Source organism: Tasmannia lanceolata, unplaced genomic scaffold (assembly GCF_043159265.1).
Source record: "Tasmannia lanceolata isolate RefF3 unplaced genomic scaffold, GAP_Taslan_0.1 ptg000008l, whole genome shotgun sequence".
In the NCBI taxonomy this organism is placed as follows: Eukaryota; Viridiplantae; Streptophyta; class Magnoliopsida; order Canellales; family Winteraceae; genus Tasmannia; species Tasmannia lanceolata.
Genome location: NW_027518685.1, coordinates 5,654,437 through 5,673,734, shown reverse-complemented (window position 1 = coordinate 5,673,734; position 19,298 = coordinate 5,654,437). Strand labels below are relative to the sequence as shown.

Genomic DNA, 19,298 nt, shown 5'->3' with positions numbered 1-19,298 from the left:
ATGTAGTATGATGGACGCACAGAATCAAGTATTTCATAGAGATTTCACTAGTCTTCTGTAGAGATATATAAAAACAAAAGCATGAGAGAGGCTCTCATTCTTCCCTCCTATAAGGAAGCTAACATAATGACATTAGAGCTTGGCTTACCAGCACAATGAGTTGCCCAGTTTTTGTATATGACACTCAACTCGCTGGATGGTATTAAGATTGGCCATTCAAACCCATACATTTAAAAATCATCAAAAAACAAAATAATGACATACTGGTCCTGCTTTATAATATAATCAACACTTTGCTAATGAAAATCTTCCACTGACTGGAACAATAAAAACGCATTGCAAATTGGCAGACATAAGAAATATACATAAAATAAAGTTGGACAAGCTTCTTCAAGGTGAGAAATAGGGAGTCAAGTTCAATGGGTCTCTCTAATTTTGGATCAGGAAACTGATTTGTTAGTCATGGTTTGCAGAGATTTCTAATATCTGCAAAAGATTGGATGAATGAAGAGGAAGAGCATTGGATTTTATTCCAACAACAAAATCATTGTTCGTCCTACAATGGCAGGAGACCGGAGGGGATTTTATTATTCGGATGATCCAATTCAGACATGAAGGGGTTGTTCTTATAAAACAACCCCATGGACTGTTTGGCCTTTATAGCCTGTCACAATGTATCTTCATTTACAACAGTAGAAAATCGTTTTACAGCTATAGTTAGAGCCTCTTTCATTCCAGACACAGACATCATCAAAGCTAGGTTGTTAGATGACACCGGTCTTGTGGAGAGTCTTTGGTCTTACTATTTTGCACTGAAATTTGTCAATTAGGTTTGTATTTTTCCATGAAGCCACATCCAGGAAAAGGGAAAAGGGATCTGTGACTAATTCTGAAAGATGAATGCCATTGGTTATTCAACAATGTTAACATAACATGGTGCTCCATAAATCATTTTGCTACAAAACGCTAAGATCATGAAAAATGCTAAAAGAGAGGTTTGTATTCCACAAACTCAACTCCCTGTTTATGATACAACACAATTCCAATCCCTTCTCTCTCAAAAGTCAAAACATAAAAACTGGTGACACTTTATTCACATTCCAGATAGACCAAACAATATATTAAGGCTACTGATGTTGGCACTACCATGTTTTTATAATTGCACTAACCCATCTTGACTTTTATTATTTAAACAGGTGACAAAGATTATCACAGTTCCTCAAAAGTACTGATAAGCCAATTAAAAAAGAAAAAGAAAAGCTGAATTTGTGCAATTATTAAAACATAGGGGTGCAAAAATCAGTAGCCTATATTAAAAAAAAAAACCATTATTTTGATGGGAAATAAATACAGGAAAATGGTAGATATAGAGGTGTAAGAAAGCTGTGAAGAAGTTGCTCATCCGATTACCGAATTTGTGGAGGCGAGAGTAGACGACCCTGGAGGATGGAGATGATCGGAAGATCTACTGGCAAAAGGGAACCAACTAGTTACCTATAAAAAAAAAAGTGATGAAACATATCAATGGGTTAGATCGCTCAGTAAGCACCACCCTGCAAGGAAGGGAATGCAAAAGGAATAAGACATGATTAGATAAGAAAGGAAACGAAATGAAATTTATCCATAATGTCATTACCATCACTTATCGAGATAAAAAGAGGTCGGAGGCGTGACTTTATGACTTCGTCCTCCCACTCCAGCCCTTCAAACCATGCTTCTTCTCCATCAATCCTTCCAAGTTTAGGTGCCCTTTGGGGCCCAAATGGAAGCCTCTTTAAATTGAAGCAACCAAGTACCTGAATAGATTCCAAGGAAGGGAAATCGAGAGATACATGGGACCCGCCTCCTCCTCCTCCTCCTCCTCCTCCTCTATTGTTGCGGTGGTAGCAGAGACTCCAAAGCTTTGGCAGATTATATAGCATTAGATCCTTTAATCGAGGGAGCAGGAGGTGCTCCTTGTTTACCACTCCCAATTCCTGCTCTTCTTCCGATGCATTTATCACCATCTCCTCATCGCAGATTATTTTCTCCATTTTTAAGCACGATTGAATATCAAGTTCCTCCAATTGTTGAAGGTTTTGTGCAAGAACAGGGGAGAAGAGACATGTCAAGCCGTCGCAGCTGGAGACAAAGAGCTTCTTTAGATTGTGGAGGGTTCCAGTTGGTGGCATCATCTCCTCATCGCAGATTATTTTCTCCATTTTTGAGCACGATTGAATCTCAAGGAACTCCAATTGTTGAAGGTTTTGTGCAAGAACAGGGGAGAAGAGACATGTCAAGCTGTCGCAGTTGGAGACAACGAGCTTCTTTAGGTTGTGGAGGGTTCCAGTTGGTGGCATCATCTCCTCATCGCAGATTATTTTCTCCATTTTTGAGCACGATCGAATCTCAAGTTCCTCCAATTGTTGAAGCTTTTGTGCAAGAACAGGGGAGAAGAGACATGTCAAGCTGTCGCAGTTGGAGACAACGAGCTTCTTTAGGTTGTGGAGGGTTCCAGTTGGTGGCATCATCTCCTCATCGCAGATTATTTTCTCCATTTTTGAGCACGATCGAATCTCAAGTTCCTCCAATTGTTGAAGGTTTTGTGCAAGAACAGGGGAGAAGAGACATGTCAAGCTGTCGCAGTGGAAGACAACGAGCTTCTTTAGGTTGTGGAGGGTTCCAGTTGGTGGCATCATCTCCTCATCGCAGATTATTTTCTCCATTTTTGAGCAGAATTGAATATACAGTTCCTCCAATTGTTGAAGGTTTTGTGCAAGAACAGGGGAGAAGAGACATGTCAAGCTGTCGCAGTTGTAGACAACGAGCTTCTTTAGGTTGTGGAGGGTTCCAGTTGGTGGCATCGCCCCCTTCCATAAACTCCTCAGTTTGGGCAGAAATTTTAATTCAATTTCTTCCAAAGTAGAGAGAGGAATAGCATGGCTCTTTTCTATAATCCCCTCCTCATAGTCAAATACCTCCTCCAACTTATACATTCTCGAGACGGTCAATCGTTGCAACCTCCCGAAAGCAATTGGTGGAAAGGCGATATGTTCCATTTCGTGGCAATAATTGAGTGTGAGGCTCTTCAAGTTGTTGAAACCACGACCTTCATCATCCAGGAGGTGGGTAATATTGGTGCAAACCCCCTCCAAGACAATCTCTTCGCTTCTTCCCAGTAAAACCTTTACCCACTTACAAATTGGGTACGACATTATCTTAATCTCCATATAATTTCCGAAATCAAGCCTACACACTATAAATTCCCAGTCATCTGACACGCGCATACCAAATTTCGTTAGATTCCCCCAAGGGCCAGAGAAGTCTGAAGAAATACATTTTAAGTCTGCAACATCAATGTATAGAACGGTTAGCCGAGACAAAGATGCCACCACCTCATCAAAGCTAGCATTACTTCCATCACCGCTGCTACCTTTCACCTCCCACATATTAAAGCTATTTCTCATATATAATTCTTCTAACGACTTTGATATCACATTGGGCGGCACCCTTTCCAGTCTCCAAGTGTCTGTAAGATCCAAAAGCTTCAGATTTGGCAAATCCCCTATTTCTATTGGTAGTTCTTCGATCCCAGTTCTTTTTAGGCTAAGGATTTCGAGATTCACCAAGTCCTTCAGTGGAGATATGTTATATAAACTACCGCATCCATCAAAACACAAAGTCCTGAGGTTGGATGAGCGTGGTAGTGAAGGCGGCAGTGATGAAATAGCAGTCCCACAAAGATCCAAAACTAAAAGTTCTGGCATTTGTTGGAAGAAATTATTTGGGATTTCTTTCAAATAGCCATTATTTTGTAGTAATAAGGTTTGGAGATGTGGGCACATTGGCTGTTTAGGGAGCACACTAATTGTGTTTCTCATCAGTGAAAGCCTCTTGCATTGTTCCAACTTTTCTGGCAAATCTTCCAAATGTACCCCGGCTTTAACTAGAGATCCATGCTCTATTCTTGATGCGATCCATATGGCCACATCTCTAACCACATCATGCATTTTTACATGACCCTCTTTGTCACTGTTTAACAGCAAGCACGAATCCTTAAGTTTCTTAACCAAAGTTTGTGTTAGATGCCACGCATCTTTCAACTTGCTTACATTTTTGAAAACCATCTCTCCCACCAAGTATCTCATCAAATGACGTACTTCGATGTCATAATCTTCAGGAAAGAGACAACAAAACAAGAAGCAGGATTTGACTTCCTCACCTTCCATGTAGTTGTAGCTCAGCTCCAGACAAGAGTATAGATCTTTATACACATTATCTATGTTCTTAGGACAAGATGCTCGTAATTCTCTCCGTGCATTCTCCCAAGCATCTGAGTCCTTGCATTTTAGTGCCCTTGCAACCGTGACAATTGCAAGAGGCAACCCCTTGCATTCTTTAGCAACATCCTTTGCCACTTCATCAGTTTCATCAACGCTGGCTTTCTCTTTGAACAGATCCCATGAATCCTGTGGAGATAATTCTTTGACTTTGATAATTTCCTGGCAGTTCATCTTGGAACATACATCTTCGTTTCGTGTTGTCATTATAATTATAATTTGGCAGCCCTCATGGTTACCTGCGGAGGGGATTCCTACCTGAGTTAAGTCCAATCTATCCCATAGATCGTCCAAGATTATGAGTATCTTCTTCTCTTGCTTTAATCTATCCAACAACCGGCCCGCTCTTACTCCTACGTTCTTTTCTGTTAGTTGCATCCCTAATTTCTCAGCAAGTTCACTTTGGATCTTTTCTAAGTCGTGTTCCTGGGAAACAGTCACCTTTACAACGTCATCGCACCACTTTTCTTTCTTAGCTTTCTTTCCCACTTGTTCCACTAGGGTCGTCTTGCCAACGCCTCCCATCCCGTATACTCCGATGATGTTGATTCTTTCATCTTTTAATGCGTTGATGACCTGCTCTATAGCTGGTTCTGTGGATTCAAAAGCTTCAAATTCACCCGCCGGCAAGGATTCTATGCTTGGAGGTGGGCGAGGATTTGATACATGAGTGAAATTCCCTCTTGTTAGTAGGTCATCAACAGCAACCATCTTCTTCTTTGCTTCTTTACCCAGAGAATAGCGCGAGCACAAACAACACTTGAAACATCTCTTGTTCTCCGTCACTCCATCATTCAATCTCTCCGCGACTGCTTCAGTTGCAACAACTTCTTGTAGCCTTCCTTGAACTTCATCAGTGATTTCTTCTCCTCTCCTACGCGAGCACAAATCGGGACAACACTTGAAACATCTCTTGTTCTCCCTCACTCCATCGTCCAATCTCTCCGCGACTGCTTCAGTTGCAACAACTTCTTGTAGCCTTCCTTGAACTTCATCAGTGATTTCTTCTCCTCTCCTACGTGAGCACAAATCGGGACAACACTTGAAACATCTCTTGTTCTCCTTCATTCCATCATCCAATCTCTCCGCGACTGCTTCAGTTGCAACAACTTCTTGTAGCCTTCCTTGAACTTCATCAGTGATTTCTTCTCCTCTCCTACGCGAGCACAAATCGGGACAACACTTGAAACATCTCTTGTTCTCCTTCACTCCATCATCCAATCTCTTCGCGACTGCTTCAGTTGCAACAACTTCTTGTAGCCATCCTTGAACTTCATCAGTGATTTCTTCTCCTCTCCTACACGCAGCATTGACTAATAGTTGCACAGCATCTCTCCTCAACACCAAAATTTCAACTCTGTTGTTATGATTTTCAACAAACCTTCTATAATGAACAAGGTAATCATAGCGGCTCTTAATATAAGCGGATGAAAGGGTCACAGTTTGACAGATAACACCAATAATAGGCACAGCAGTACACATGACGAGGATTGCAAAGAGGAAACTAATGGTGGAAGGAATAGCAATTAGAAATGTGTGTGCACCTGCTTTGTGTTTCTTCTTCTTGCAAGAGATGGCCTTTCTGAATGCAGTAATGCAATAGGATAGCAGGTGCAGAACCAATTCAAAGCAATCAAACAACAAGACACGCAGACAATGTCAAGCAGGAAACCACCTAAGAGAATTTTAAAAGGTTTAATTGACCCTTTGAAAGGCAATACACCGAAAAAAGAAGAACAAAAGAACAGAAAGGAGAGAAAAAGTCTCATAAGGGGGTGCTAGGCAATTTCATATCTACCTTAGGAATGTTGGACGGATTACGTGTTGTTTGGCTGGCACACCATATAATAAACTCTTTTTTTTTGGGCCGCCTCAATGTATAGAAATCAAGAATACTCTCTTATTCTTCCGTCTAATGAAGGTCTCTTTTTAATTCTTTCACCTAATGCTTTGCTTTAATATGGATAGAATATTTCAAAGACAAATGCTTATATGTCTGTCCTCTCCTTGCATTTTAAAACTGGATCGAATCTTTCCACAAGGCATTCTTCGGTGGGCACCACCTAGCCTTGACAAATGGGGTATGTCCACCATGACATTGTGGGTCCCACCTTTGATTGATCTGAACCCTCCATTGAATAAGCCTTAGCTTTGATCTCCCATTTCCCATAAACTTGGTGTTCTTCTCCATTCTCTAAATCTCTAGTAGTACTCTTCTTTTCTCTTGTTTCAGCCTTTAACTTTCTTCTTTTTCCTTTTCCATTCAATTTCTAGATTCTCTACACAAATGAATACATACTTAGAGACACAAGCCACTTCCTAAAATAGCTAAGTGCAAGGACCCTAAAAAACATACAAGGACTCTTTCATTTTCAATACATACTAACTACCTTAGAAGTCAGAACACATGTACACTGATTATCTCGATTGTCAGATTGTTCCGGCGGTTCTTATTTCATTCTAATTCAGTTCTGTATCATTAAAAAAAAAAAAAACTACCCTAGAACACAAGAATGACAATTCGAAGCAATGCATATAGGATAGCGGTAGATCGGAGCTAACCCTCCGATCTGAATGTTAGAGGGTTGATCCTAACCCTTGGTGGGGTTAGGATCAACCTATGGAATTAATTTTTGGGGCACAACCTATTTAGGTTGTGGCCCATCTAATGGACGGTTCAAATCATCCTATGGTGCAGGCCATACTGTACTTTTAATAAAATTAGGAGTGCCCTCATCAAAATAGAGTAGTGCTGATAACATTTCCCTTTTTTATCTTTTGCATATCGTTATTCTGCTATGTTGTTAATTCCTAACAGTCTGATTATTGTTGGATCAAATACCGAGGCATGTTTGAATTGTCGGAATTAGGTACTGAAGTCGGGATCAATTTCCAATATGTTAGGTACGTAGCCAATACTCCACAAGCTCCAGAGCTGATGAAACGATGTTACGCTATATGCACTTTAAACATGTGCCATATAAGCTTAGGTCCCACCCAGTCCCATACCTAGGTGGGCCCCACTCGAGACCGTAACATTCCACCCTACTTCTGCATTTGCCGTCCTCAGTCGCCAACTATGTGACACCTCTCACTCTTCCCTTTCTTAGGTAGCCCTTTTCATAGGCCGCCCCTTCTGCAGTGGCCCTCTCTGGAGGCTTTCACTCTGGCTTTTACTGGGTGGCCCTTTCCAGGTACTCCTCTCCATAGGTTGCCCCTTCCGTAACTCGAACATCTGATACCAAATGTGAGGTGTGATGTTATAGGCAAAAGCTTCGGTTGATTGCTATGTCTGCCTTTGTAATATCCAAACATGGCTATTAGTGGCATCTGGGACGATTTTTGTGTGTTGATCTGGTGGGTTACTCTGTTAAAAAACTATCTTAGGCATTTAATGTATCATGCACAGCCTCTTATAAAGTTCGTCGTTGCTGGGTTGAATAGCAAGGCATCTTTGGATTGCCGGAATCAGGCACTGGAATCACCCGAATTCAGCATTTGGTTCCTAAAAAAAACCGGGATCAAAAGAGGTAGAATTGAGTCAATTGACAGTGAGGCAGAATTAGAGTCGGGGAAATGTCAGAATCAGTTTCCTACCCAAGAGGTGGTATTCTGATTCTGCCTTGGTCAGAATGGAATTTTTATTAGAATTTTTTGAATTAAAATATTAATTTAATTCTTTTCTCATTCTGGAGAATTGCAATAGAAATTTAACTGTGTAACTCTTTTTATGTTGAGGTAGGACAAAAGTGCCGCTATAGATGCTTGGGATGTTGTTGAATCAAATAAGGGTGGGGCCTGGATTACGTGTTGTTAGTCTGGCACACGGACACGGACACGGACACCATATAATAACTCTCTTTTTATTGTTACGCCACCTCAATGTGTAGAAAACTCTCTCTTTTTATATTCTACCATCTAATGAAAGTCTCCTTTTTTGTTCTTCCACCTAATGCTTTGCTTTAATGGGTTTATTCTCTTATTTGATTAACAAACAAAAACAGAAAACGATGTTGGTCTTCACCTAACATGAATATAATATTTCAAAGAGAAATCAGAAATGCTTATATGTCTAGGGAAATGATTTCAGCACAACTATGTTTTGATACATGCACTCATGTATCTTGCCTTTTAGCATATAATTGTCACCTAAGTGCTTCTTGGATCAAATATCAAGGGTGGTACGTTTAAACAAAGCAACCAAGTACTTGAAGAACACTTCCAAAAAGATCAAGCCACCAAACAAGACCCTTCCTTGGAAATTAATTAACATATCTTCACAGCCGATAAAGCGTGAAGCCCATAGTAAAGTTCAAACATCTACAAACACCGAAAAACAAAATTTTTATCACAAAAGCCCTCGTCTTCACCATATCGTTCATTGTCTTCACAAATTGATTGTTAATCAGAGGATCCCAGAAAGTTATACCACTTTTCTTGTAATTATAAATTTCTTTGTAATTTGTCCTCGAATGTTATGTTATTGAATTCATGAAATTTGTGTCGACACCAATATCCAAACTTGACTATTAGTGGCATGTGGGACTATTTTTGTGCGTTGATATGGTGGGCCACCCTTTTATGAGACTAGCTAAGGCCTATGATCAATTACTGTAAACAAAAATGCAAAGACCTGCCACAGCCTCCTATAAAATCGGCTGTTCTTTGATCAAATACCAAGGCATATTTGGATTAATGGAATCAGGTACTGAAATTGGGATCTGATTCCAATCTGTTAGGTACCTAACCCATACCAAAAGTTCAAGAGCTGATGGAACGAGTTCGGTTAGGCCCTTTGAACCTGTCTCATTCCAAGTTAGGTCCCACCCAATTCCATACCTAGGTGGGTTCCCACTCAAGACCGCAGCATAATCCTGTTTGATTCCCACATTTGGTTCCAAAAAAAGAACGGAATCAGACGAGTAGAAACTATATGGGGAGGTAACTAATTCGGTGATTGTGATTGTGCTTCTTGATTCTGGCAATCAATTAGCTCTATAACTCATTTGGTGAAACTATATGGGGAGGTACCACAAAAGTAAACGCCCTAAACGTGGGCTGTTGTTGAATCAAATATGAAGGGGACCTGTATTACGTATTGGTAGGGCAGCACACCTTATAATAACTCTCTTATTTGGTAGGGCGTCACACCATTTTCATTTTTTTAATTTGTTCCACCTAATGTTTCACTCCACTGGTTGATTCCCTAATTTAATTAACAAATAAAAGAGAGAACGATTTTTGTCTTCACCTTAAATGGATAGAATCTTTCAAAAATGAAACGATTTTGTCTTCACCTTATATGGCTTTGTGGGTCCCACATTTGATTCCAGCATTTGGTTCCAAGAAAAGAATGGAATCAAAAGAGGTAGAATTGACAGTGATGAAGATTAGAGGGGGGAAATGGCAGAATCTCATTCCCACCCCGAGAGGTGGTATTCTGATTTTGTCTTGGAGAGAATGGAATTTTTATTAGAATTTCTTGAATTAAAATTTTAATTTAATTTTTTTCTCATTCCAGAGAATTGGAATAGGAATTTAACTGTGTAACTCTTTTTATGGTGAAGTGAACAAAAGTGCTGCCCTATATACGTGGGCTGTTGTTGAATCAAGTACGGGTGGGGCCTGGATTACGTGTTGTTTGGCTGGCACACCATATAATAAACTCTCTCTTTTTGTTAGGGAAATTTGAAAACTCTGTGTCTTTATTCTTCCGTTTAATGAAAGTCTATTTTTTTATTCTTTCACCTAATGCTTTGCTTTAATGGTTGATTACCTAGTTTAATCAACAAACAAAAAAGAAAACGATGTTGGTCTTCACCTAACATGGATAGAATATTTCAAAGAGAAATGCTTATATGTTTGTCCTCTCCTTGCATTTTTAAAGTGGATCGAATCTTTCCACAAGGCATTCTTCGGTGGGGCACCACCTAGCCTTGACAAATGGGATATGTCTACCATGGCATTGTGGGTCCCACCTTTGATTGATCTGAACCCTCCATTGAATAAGCCTTAGCTTTGATCTCCCATTTCCCATAAACTTGGTGTTCTTCTCCATTCTCTAAATCTCTAGTAGTACTCTTCTTTTCTCTTGTTTCAGCCTTTAACTTTCTTCTTTTTCCTTTTCCATTCAATCTCTATTAGGGGTGCAAGTTTGGCCCTGTGAGCCCTGACCCACCTTGAGCCCGAACAGGGTCTGGGTTGGATTTTCCAACCCTGAGGGCGGGTCAGGGTTCATTATTTAGGCCCTGACTCACGGTCGGGTCAAGTTCAGGGTTGATACCTTGGGTCAGCCCGGCCCGGCCCGACCCTGTTTTCTATTATAGAATTGAACCATCTGTGCATATTTCTTTTGTTAATGTTTTCTGTTATCTTGGATTGATGTTCCTTTCGATTATTATTATTAATTGTTTCTGCTGCCCGTTATGTTGTCGAATTCATATTGTCTTATTTTGTTCCCTTTTCTATGTTTATTGATCATTTTGTCCAATATGATATGTGGTTGCTTTATTTTTGCACTCTTAACAGTATTTGCACTAGGGTCAATTAGGGCTAGGGCCACGCTGAGCCCTGCAAGGCAGGCATTGGGTTGAGGTTTTTTGGCCCTGACTCAGGGTCAGGACGGGTCAGGTCCAAGATAATGGGATCAAGGGTTGGGCTAGGGTTTTGAAAAACCCAACCCAACCCAACCCGACCCTGTTGCAGCCCTAATCTCTACACAAATGAATACATACTTATAGACACAAGCCACTTCCTAAAATAGCTAACCACATTAAACACAATTGTAGTCCCATAAGTGCAAGGACTCTTCGAGAATTAACCTGGCATAAAGGACCCTAGAAAACATACAAGGACTCTTTCATTTTCAATACATAATAACTACCTTAGAAGTTAGAACACATGTACACTGATTATCTCGATTGTCGGATTGATCTCGCGGTTCTTATTTCATTCTAATTCAGTTTTTATCATTAAAAAAAACTACCCTAGAACACAAGAATGACAATTCGAAGCAATGCATGTAGGATAGCGGTTGCAGAACCAATATCAAAGCAAGCAAATAAGAAGACCGTAGGAGATTTCGTCAAAGAGAAAAACACCTACGATACATAAGGAAGAATTTTAAACTGTTTAATTGGCTTTTTAAAAGGCAATAATTGCAGCTTTGAGACCAAAAGAATAAAAAAAAGAAAGAGAAAAAAGTCTCATAAGGTGTGCTATGCAAAAGCTTCGGTTGATTACCATGTCTGCCATAGCAATAACCAAACATGACTCTTAGGGGAACATGGGACTATTTTTGTGCGTTGATCCTGTGCGCCACCCTTTTGTGAGACTATCTTAGGCTTGTGATAAATTACTGGAAACAGAAATGCAAAGACCCGTGTGCACTGTGCACCACCCTTTTGTGAGGCTATCTTAGGCCTATGATCAATTACTAAAACAGAAATGCAAAGACTATCCACAGCCTCTGATAAAGTCTTGTTATTGGTGAAGCCTGATCTTAGTCTAATGCGAAAAGTACTATACAGTTTTCCCCAACTACGTGGGTAGTTTTGTAGTTTCAAGAATTAGGGTTTTTCCCTTTATTGTAACGTGTATCAGGACGTTATAGTTAGGGTATGACATCAGGAGCAACCGTGAGAGAGTTGTGAGGGTTTTTGTAATCTCTTCTTCAGAATAGTGGAAACGTTGGCTTATCGCTCTGCCGTGGACATATATATAAATCTGTGTGTTCTGTTTGTGTGTGAGTTTCATTTTCGTATATCTTTTGCATATCGTTATTTTGCTGCGTTGTTAAATCCTAATAAGTCTGACTGTTGTTGGATCAAATGTCGAGGCATGTTTAAATTGTTGGAATCAGGTACTGAAATTGGGATCAACTTCCAATCTATTAGGTTCGTAGCCAATACTCCACAAGCTCCAGAGCTGATGGAACGATGTTAGGCTATATGCCCGTTGAACATGTGCCATACCAGGTTAGGTCCCACCCAGTCCCATACCTACGTGGCCCCCACTCAGGACCGTAACATTCTACCCCGCTTCTGCATTTGTTGTCCTCAGTCGCCAATTATGTGACGCCTTTCACCCTGCCTATGATCAATTACTATAAACAAAAATGCAAAGACCCGCCACAACCTCCTATAAACTCGGCTGTTCTTTGATCAAATACCAAGGCATGTTTGGATTGACGGAATCAGGTACTAAAATTGGGATCTAATTCCAATCTGTTAGGTACCTAACCCGCACCAAAAGTTCAAGAGCCGATGGAACGCGTTAGGTCAGGCCCTTTGAACCTATCTCATACCAGGTTAGGTCCCACCCAATTCCATACCTAGGTGGGTCCCCACTCAAGACCGCAACATAATCCCGTCTGATTCCCACATTTGGTTCCAAAAAAAGAACCGAATCAAAGGGGTAGAGTTGACAAGGCGGAATTATAGGGGGAAATGGCAGAACCTGTTTCCTACCCCAAGAGGTGGTGCTCTGATTCTGCCTTGGTAGGAATGGAATTTTTATTAGAATTTTTTGAATTAAAATTAAAATTAAAATTAATTTTTCTTCAATCCTAGGGGAATCGGAATAGGAATTTGAATATGATGTGATTGTGATTCTTGATTCTGGCAATCAATAAACTCTGTAACTCATTTGTTGAAACTATATGGGAAGGTACCACAAAAGTAAACGCCCTATAGGTGGGCTGTTGTTGATCAAATCTTCTTAACAAGTGAGGTATGTCCACATTTGATTGATCTCCCATGGCCCATAAATCATGTCATCCGCATCCATTAATGTGTACATTTTTAGTTGAATGTGAGCTAGTGTCTATATGTGACCAACTGACCACCGATGTTCAACAACAACAAAAAAACACATAAATTGCACGGAAAAAATTTCCTAAGAATATTTTTGTCGTGCGATTTAGAGGGAAACGATATAGCTATGGCTTATTTGGAGGGACATCGATTGAAGGTCCCTCTGAATAAAACTTCCTGCTGTGGTACTTAGTTACTTTTTTTCTTCTTTTGTAATCAAACAAAGGGAAAACTAAGAAATTTAGGAAAAGTTTTTCTTTTCCAAACTTTTCCAGATTGGCCTTTGGTGGATAATAAGCTAGGACTGATGAATTTGACACGGAAAGAAACACTAAGCAGCGATGAAGATAAGGAATGCCTGAGAATTAGAGTAAATGATGATGTCAATGGATGAAGCTCAACCTCATCGTAATACAGTAGGGTGTGGGGTCCATTTTTTATCAACCAAGACTCAATTTGCCCACAAGCCAAACTCATGTGAGAATCCCTTAACTGCTAGATCAAGATCTTACAGATGGGTTCCATATCTACTATTGCAGATAAAAGCAGAAAAAAGTGAAGGAAAAAAAGACATTATTCTTAAAATGAATCAATACCTTTTACGGTTTAGGAGTGCAATTCGGGTTAGGTTGAGTCAGGCTGACGTAATGCTACATTGGGCTAGGTGAGGGTTGACCTCAATCCTAACCCAACCCAACTAGGGGTGTAACTCAAACTGGGTTGGGTCAGGTTGAGGTCAACCCTAGCCCAACCCTATGTAGTAGTGCCTTGCCCATACTGTAACCCAACCAAGCTTGGGCCTCAAATCGTGGAAGGGCAACCCTAACCAAGCACACCTCGAATAAAATCACAATAAAATTAGGACGGTTGGGTTCGGGTTGGATTGCCCAAGGCCTCATTCCTCACTTGATAAGAGATTTGGAACTCAGAATTGGGCCATTTTAGTATGGTTGTCATGCCATTATGACACTTAAAAATCTGCAGATATGTTCAGACAAAGAAATTAGTTGTCATTTCATTTTTGAACAGTATTGACATGTTTTTCCAATATTTTTGTGAACCATGAGTTACAAAAGATGAGAAATGAATCTTCATTGTTGCCATATGGTAAGAGTATTCGTTTGTCCTTGGCTTTGTAGCTGATCTCTCGAAGTAAACCGTCAAAGGACACCCTGGCTGCTAGTGCTTTTTCATGTGGCGTGGTATAACAGTAATAAAGCTCATCAAGGCGAAGGAAACAACATGATGGCTGCCGTGGAGCCATTGCTTTATGAGGCCAGTTTGGATATTGTACTTGCTGGCCATGTACATGCTTATGAGCGCTCGGTAATCCAGCTCTGTTGTGGACGGTTGTTTTTGGATTCTCCTTTTCAACTCTATAGAGCTTAGTTACAATATGTTGCATTTTTGTTTGGTTATCAGAAACGCGTCAACAATGGAAAAGTAGATCCTTGCGGTCCTGTTCACATTACCATCGGTGCTGGAGGTAGCAGGGAAGGTTTAGCTCAAAGGTAAGACTCTCCTCATTTACCCAGCACATGTTTATTTGGTCAGGTAGTAAATGAGAAGTTTTTTCTTTATTTGATCTCTTTATGAAGAAACCGCCAAATCTTGCTTTTAGATTTTGCCCTGATTCCTGATTCTAGTCAATAACTCAATTCAGACCAGAACTCTTCAAGTTCTCTCTTAAGTTCTTCGGGGTGGCAACTCATAACTCTCCAGTTAGTGAAACCCTAGAAGGCACAAAACTTCAACAAAAAAAAAAAAAAAAAACATTGGGTGTCATTACAGATGACAAAGACCCTGTTATCATTCAACCTTTTTTTACATATAATGGAATCACTATTTTGCAAATAAACAAGGTCATTTTCCAATTTCCAAGTGTTAGGTACCTTACTGATACGCCAAAAGTTCCAGAGCTGATGGAACGCGTTAGGCAAGGCCCTTCAAACCTGTCCCATACCAGGCTGGGTCCCATGCAGTCCCATACCTAGGCGAGCCCCCACTTAGGACCGTAACATACCACCAGGCTTCCAAATCTGCATTCCTCGGTGGCCCACTCTGTGACGGCTTTCACTCTGGCCTTTTTTTTCAGGTAGCCCTTTCCACAGGTCGCCCCTTCCGCGGCGGCCCACTCTGTGGCAACTTCACTCTGGCGGCTTTCACTCTAGCTTTTTTTTTTTACTAGGTAGCCCTTTCCAGGTAGTCCTCACCATAGGTCACCCCTTCCGTGACTCGAACACTGGACGTGGTGGCTGCTCTGATACCAAATGTTAGGTACCTTACCGATACTCCAAAAGCTCCAGAGCTGATGGAACGCGTTAGGCAAGGCCCTTTAAACCTGTCCCATATGAGGCTGGTCCCACCCAGTCCCATACCTAGGCGGGCCCCCACTTAGGACTGTAACACCAAGTGAATTGGAAAAGGTACCTATGTGTTTTAGAGTGCAGGACATCACAGAATATATTGTTGATAAGGCTTCTCACCTAGTGATGAATGGATTGGCAGTTACATTCAACCAAAGCCAGATTGGTCTGTCTTCCGAGAAGCGAGTTTCGGTCACGGTGAACTCAAGATTGTGAATTCATCTCATGCATTCTGGAGCTGGCACAGGAACGATGATAATAAGCCAGTACAGTCAGATCAGGTGTGGATAAATTCATTGGCCAGTACGAGGTGTGTTTCTAATTAGAAGCCCATATCCAGGAGGGTCCTCATAGCTCCTTAGAACAGGCCTTTATGGTTCTGTTGGTAAAATCTCTGCAAGGATATAATGCTATGTAAATATGCATGATAAATCCATCAGGAGACCTTATATTTGAGTGGTTTCTTGATGTTGTTTGAAGACAAGTAATATATATTGTTCTGCTTCCACTTTAAGCTAGTGTAACTAGCATTGTTTGCATTTTGAACCTATCTGTATGAATGCAAGAATGGGAATTTCATCTTTGATTTCTTATTAATGGGATCTAAAATTTCTCTGTTAAAAGCTGTGCACATTGGCTGAAGTAAGCGGTATGTGAAATTTGTTCAAGAATATTACAGATAACTTGGTTAGTAGTTTCTGCTTGCAGTCCACTGTATTTTATTTGTTGTCCACTGTATTTTATTTGTTATGTTCTTACTCAAGTTAAGGAAATATTTCAGATTTGCTATTCTCATTTTTTTTTTCCATTGAAATAACCAAGTTTAATTGCTTATGGCTGGCCTTATTTGCTCCCATTATGCCGTACTAAGAAATTATGACTACTGGTAAGAAATGCGGTACTAGCCCTTTTCATAACACTGCCTTTGTCCTTAGGGTGGCATGTTACAAAAACATGAATAAGGCCAAGTTTGGCCACCATGAAAAAAAATTTCATATTTTTGGGGCCAGTTGTGGGAAATGGGTGGGAGATGCAGAGACTAGTGAGGTTAGGAGTGTGAGGAGCATGGAAAGGTCCTGAAACCGGGAAAATTAAAAACCAATTCTTAATATTTTCACTAGTTTTTAGGGATTTTAGATGTGATCTCTCTTAGTTTAGGGATTTTCTTGTCACTAGACTTTTCACTAGTTATTAAAAATAACTCATGTCCTAGTTTAGGAATTTTCTTGTCACTAGACTTTTCACTAGTTATTAAAAAAAACTCATGTCTCTCCCTCCCCATTCTTCTTGTATCCTCTCGATTGGGTATATGAATATTCCATGGAATAATTTTTCATGGTTGCCAAACATGGCCTAAATGTTAGTTTATACGGAAGCTATAAGGAGAGTGGGTAAAGGAGAGATTTGAGAGGGCACGAGTGAGGGGAGGTGAAAAAATGCTAAAATAAAACAGGGAAAAGATAAATCATATTTTGAATAGTTTTTTTTTTTCCTTTGTTTTTTAGCCTTTCCTCACCCTCTTCATAATTGAGACATTGACGCTTTATAACCTCTCTATCTCCCACCCTCTCTCACCACCGTTGAACTAACTATGTAACCATGTCATGTTCTACCTTGTGAGATTTTATATGGTGTGTGCCCCGATGATCGGGTCTAGTTTTCAAAACGGCTTCGTTCCATTGTTGGGCCACGGCATAAATAGGTCTCGTATCAGAAAAAAATAAAAAAATGAAATTAAAATAAAAATCCATAGAATGATGTACGATCCAATTCATAATAATCCACTGTATGTCTTTGAAACTAAAGCTTTTATGAAAGATTTTAGAACATTTTTTTAATAGAGAACTGATGTGCCATCACATGACATATTTTTTACCTGGTTTGTAGATCACTTCCTCGGTCCCCATTACTAGTGTCACATTCTACTCCACAAAAATTGCACACTAGTATAGTGATCGGGACCATTAATTTGGTGGGCCAACTCCATGACATACAGTGGGGCCTGTCTCATGCTGAATAAATCCAGCTGCTAATCAAAGCTTGAAAAGTGTAAATAGCAAAACCTTTTAGTGAGAGGCATCAAAAACCTCTTTTTGAACAAGGGTTAGGACCGGACGGTCAGAAACTAATAGGCCTGGTGAGGTCCAACATCTTTGGTGATGGCCCACTAAATAAACAGCTCTACACGTGCTCATCTAGGATTGGCCAAGGCAGTTCTTGTTAGTGGGACCCAAGCAGTATCTCTTCTCTCTATATTGGTAATGACACCCCGTACCACTGCTCTACGAGTTTGACTACCAAACACTACTTACCACTATCCTACGAGCTTACCACTATTCTACAAGGTAAGTGTAACTCCAAGGCTTGTCTCATCTCTGTTGACTCCTTACAAGAGGTAAATAGCTGCAACCAAACAGAGGTAATTTCGATTGCTGGATTCAAGCCTAGGAATCAGCATCCGATTCTGATTCTGCTTGATTATGGTGTTGAATTCAAAAAATAAAATGGAATCAGAGGGCTACAAATGAGTGAAATGACACCAGGGTGGAATTAAATGGGGAGAATGACGGAATCTGCTTCCTGCCCCAAGAGGTGATACTTTGATTCTGCACAGGTCGGAATGAAAATTTTATTGAACATTTTTCACTAGATTTTTTCATTCCAATTCCAGGAGAATCGGAATAGGGAACAATTAGGATGCCGATTCTGATTCCTGATTCCATGAGTCGTTTTCGGCCCATCAATTGGATAGTCCAGACTCCATATCAATGGGCATGAATGCCAGTTAGACAATTGAAACGGTTTGTACACTGAATTTCTTTATATAGTTGACAGAGATGGAGTCATTCAAAGTCATGAGTTTTTCCACTTGAGTTGAAACTTGTAGTAGTTCTTCTCTGGAAAAGTAGGTACTTTCACAAGGCAAAGGCAATTTAACAGAGAACTTATCATTTATCAACATTAGTTCTACAAGTAAAAGTTGGTAACTTTAGGTACTGCCAATAATCAGTTTTGGACTCAAAATCAATTCTCAAAATCCAAAACCAACATGGCCTTAATTTTGCTGAGAATTGACTCTGAGTCCAACCGTTGCATATGGGGCTCTTTATAAATTAGCTAGATGATATGCATCTATTTCACAGATTACATGAGCCAAAACAAAAAACTTGAAAGGGGATTCCATCTAAGTAAGCAAACACTCCAGCACAATTAGTAAGACTTACAGAAAATTTGGGAGTTTTGACCCTCTAAAAAAGACAGTTGATATATGAAGAGAGTTGAGAATTTGGCGCATTGCCATCCATAGCAAGCCTTAGTAGATAACTGGTTTGCAAGAGTTGATGAGCATGATGTAGTCAGTCGCAGCATACTGCTTCATATTGCATCAAACAAGATAAAGACAACTGAGCTAAGAGTACAACAACCTTGTAGATAATCACAACCTGAGAATGAATGCACACAGATTTAAAAAATATCAAACAGCTTTAGAAAGTTTTTTAACCGTAGTATTTTGGGGATATAGAAGGGAATATTTTGTTCATGTGTGGGTAAAGATACATGGAATTAGATTTCTGGATTTCAATCCAATAATTCCCTCAAATTTGACAGAAAGGAATGTCAAAGACGCCACCTTGTTTGCACAATTCTCGTAGGCGGCTCAGGCTATCCTCTAAGAACTTGAGTATATAAGCATCTTTTGTATGCGTCATTTTTAATTAATTAGAAATGGTGTTGGGAGGAGCGTGAACAAATTTTGTCTGCACCTTTTCCGAGTTCCAAAGCCATTTATGATATGTATG

The 19,298-nt window shown here is 40.1% G+C and overlaps 1 protein-coding gene and 1 pseudogene across 2 annotated transcripts; one reads left to right on the top strand and one right to left on the bottom strand.

Moving 5' to 3' along the window:
- Window positions 1–982: 982 nt before the first annotated feature.
- LOC143884084 (putative disease resistance protein At4g27220) lies at window positions 983–6,202 on the bottom strand. Of its 2 annotated transcripts, XM_077387470.1 has the most exons (3): window positions 6,118–6,141; window positions 1,637–5,994; window positions 983–1,553 (listed from the first exon to the last, which is right to left on the bottom strand). In XM_077387470.1, exons 2-3 carry the CDS (start codon window positions 5,799–5,801, stop codon window positions 1,522–1,524), a joined length of 4,197 nt encoding a protein of 1,398 aa, XP_077243585.1. In that variant the 5' UTR covers window positions 5,802–5,994; window positions 6,118–6,141; the 3' UTR covers window positions 983–1,521. The 2 variants fall into 2 exon arrangements, with proteins under 2 accessions (XP_077243585.1, XP_077243586.1); XM_077387471.1 differs by having other exon boundaries at window positions 983–1,494; window positions 1,637–6,202.
- An 8,175-nt stretch (window positions 6,203–14,377) lies between these two features.
- LOC143882484 (purple acid phosphatase 18 pseudogene) lies at window positions 14,378–15,824 on the top strand (annotated as a pseudogene).
- The last annotated feature ends 3,474 nt before the right edge of the window (window positions 15,825–19,298 follow it).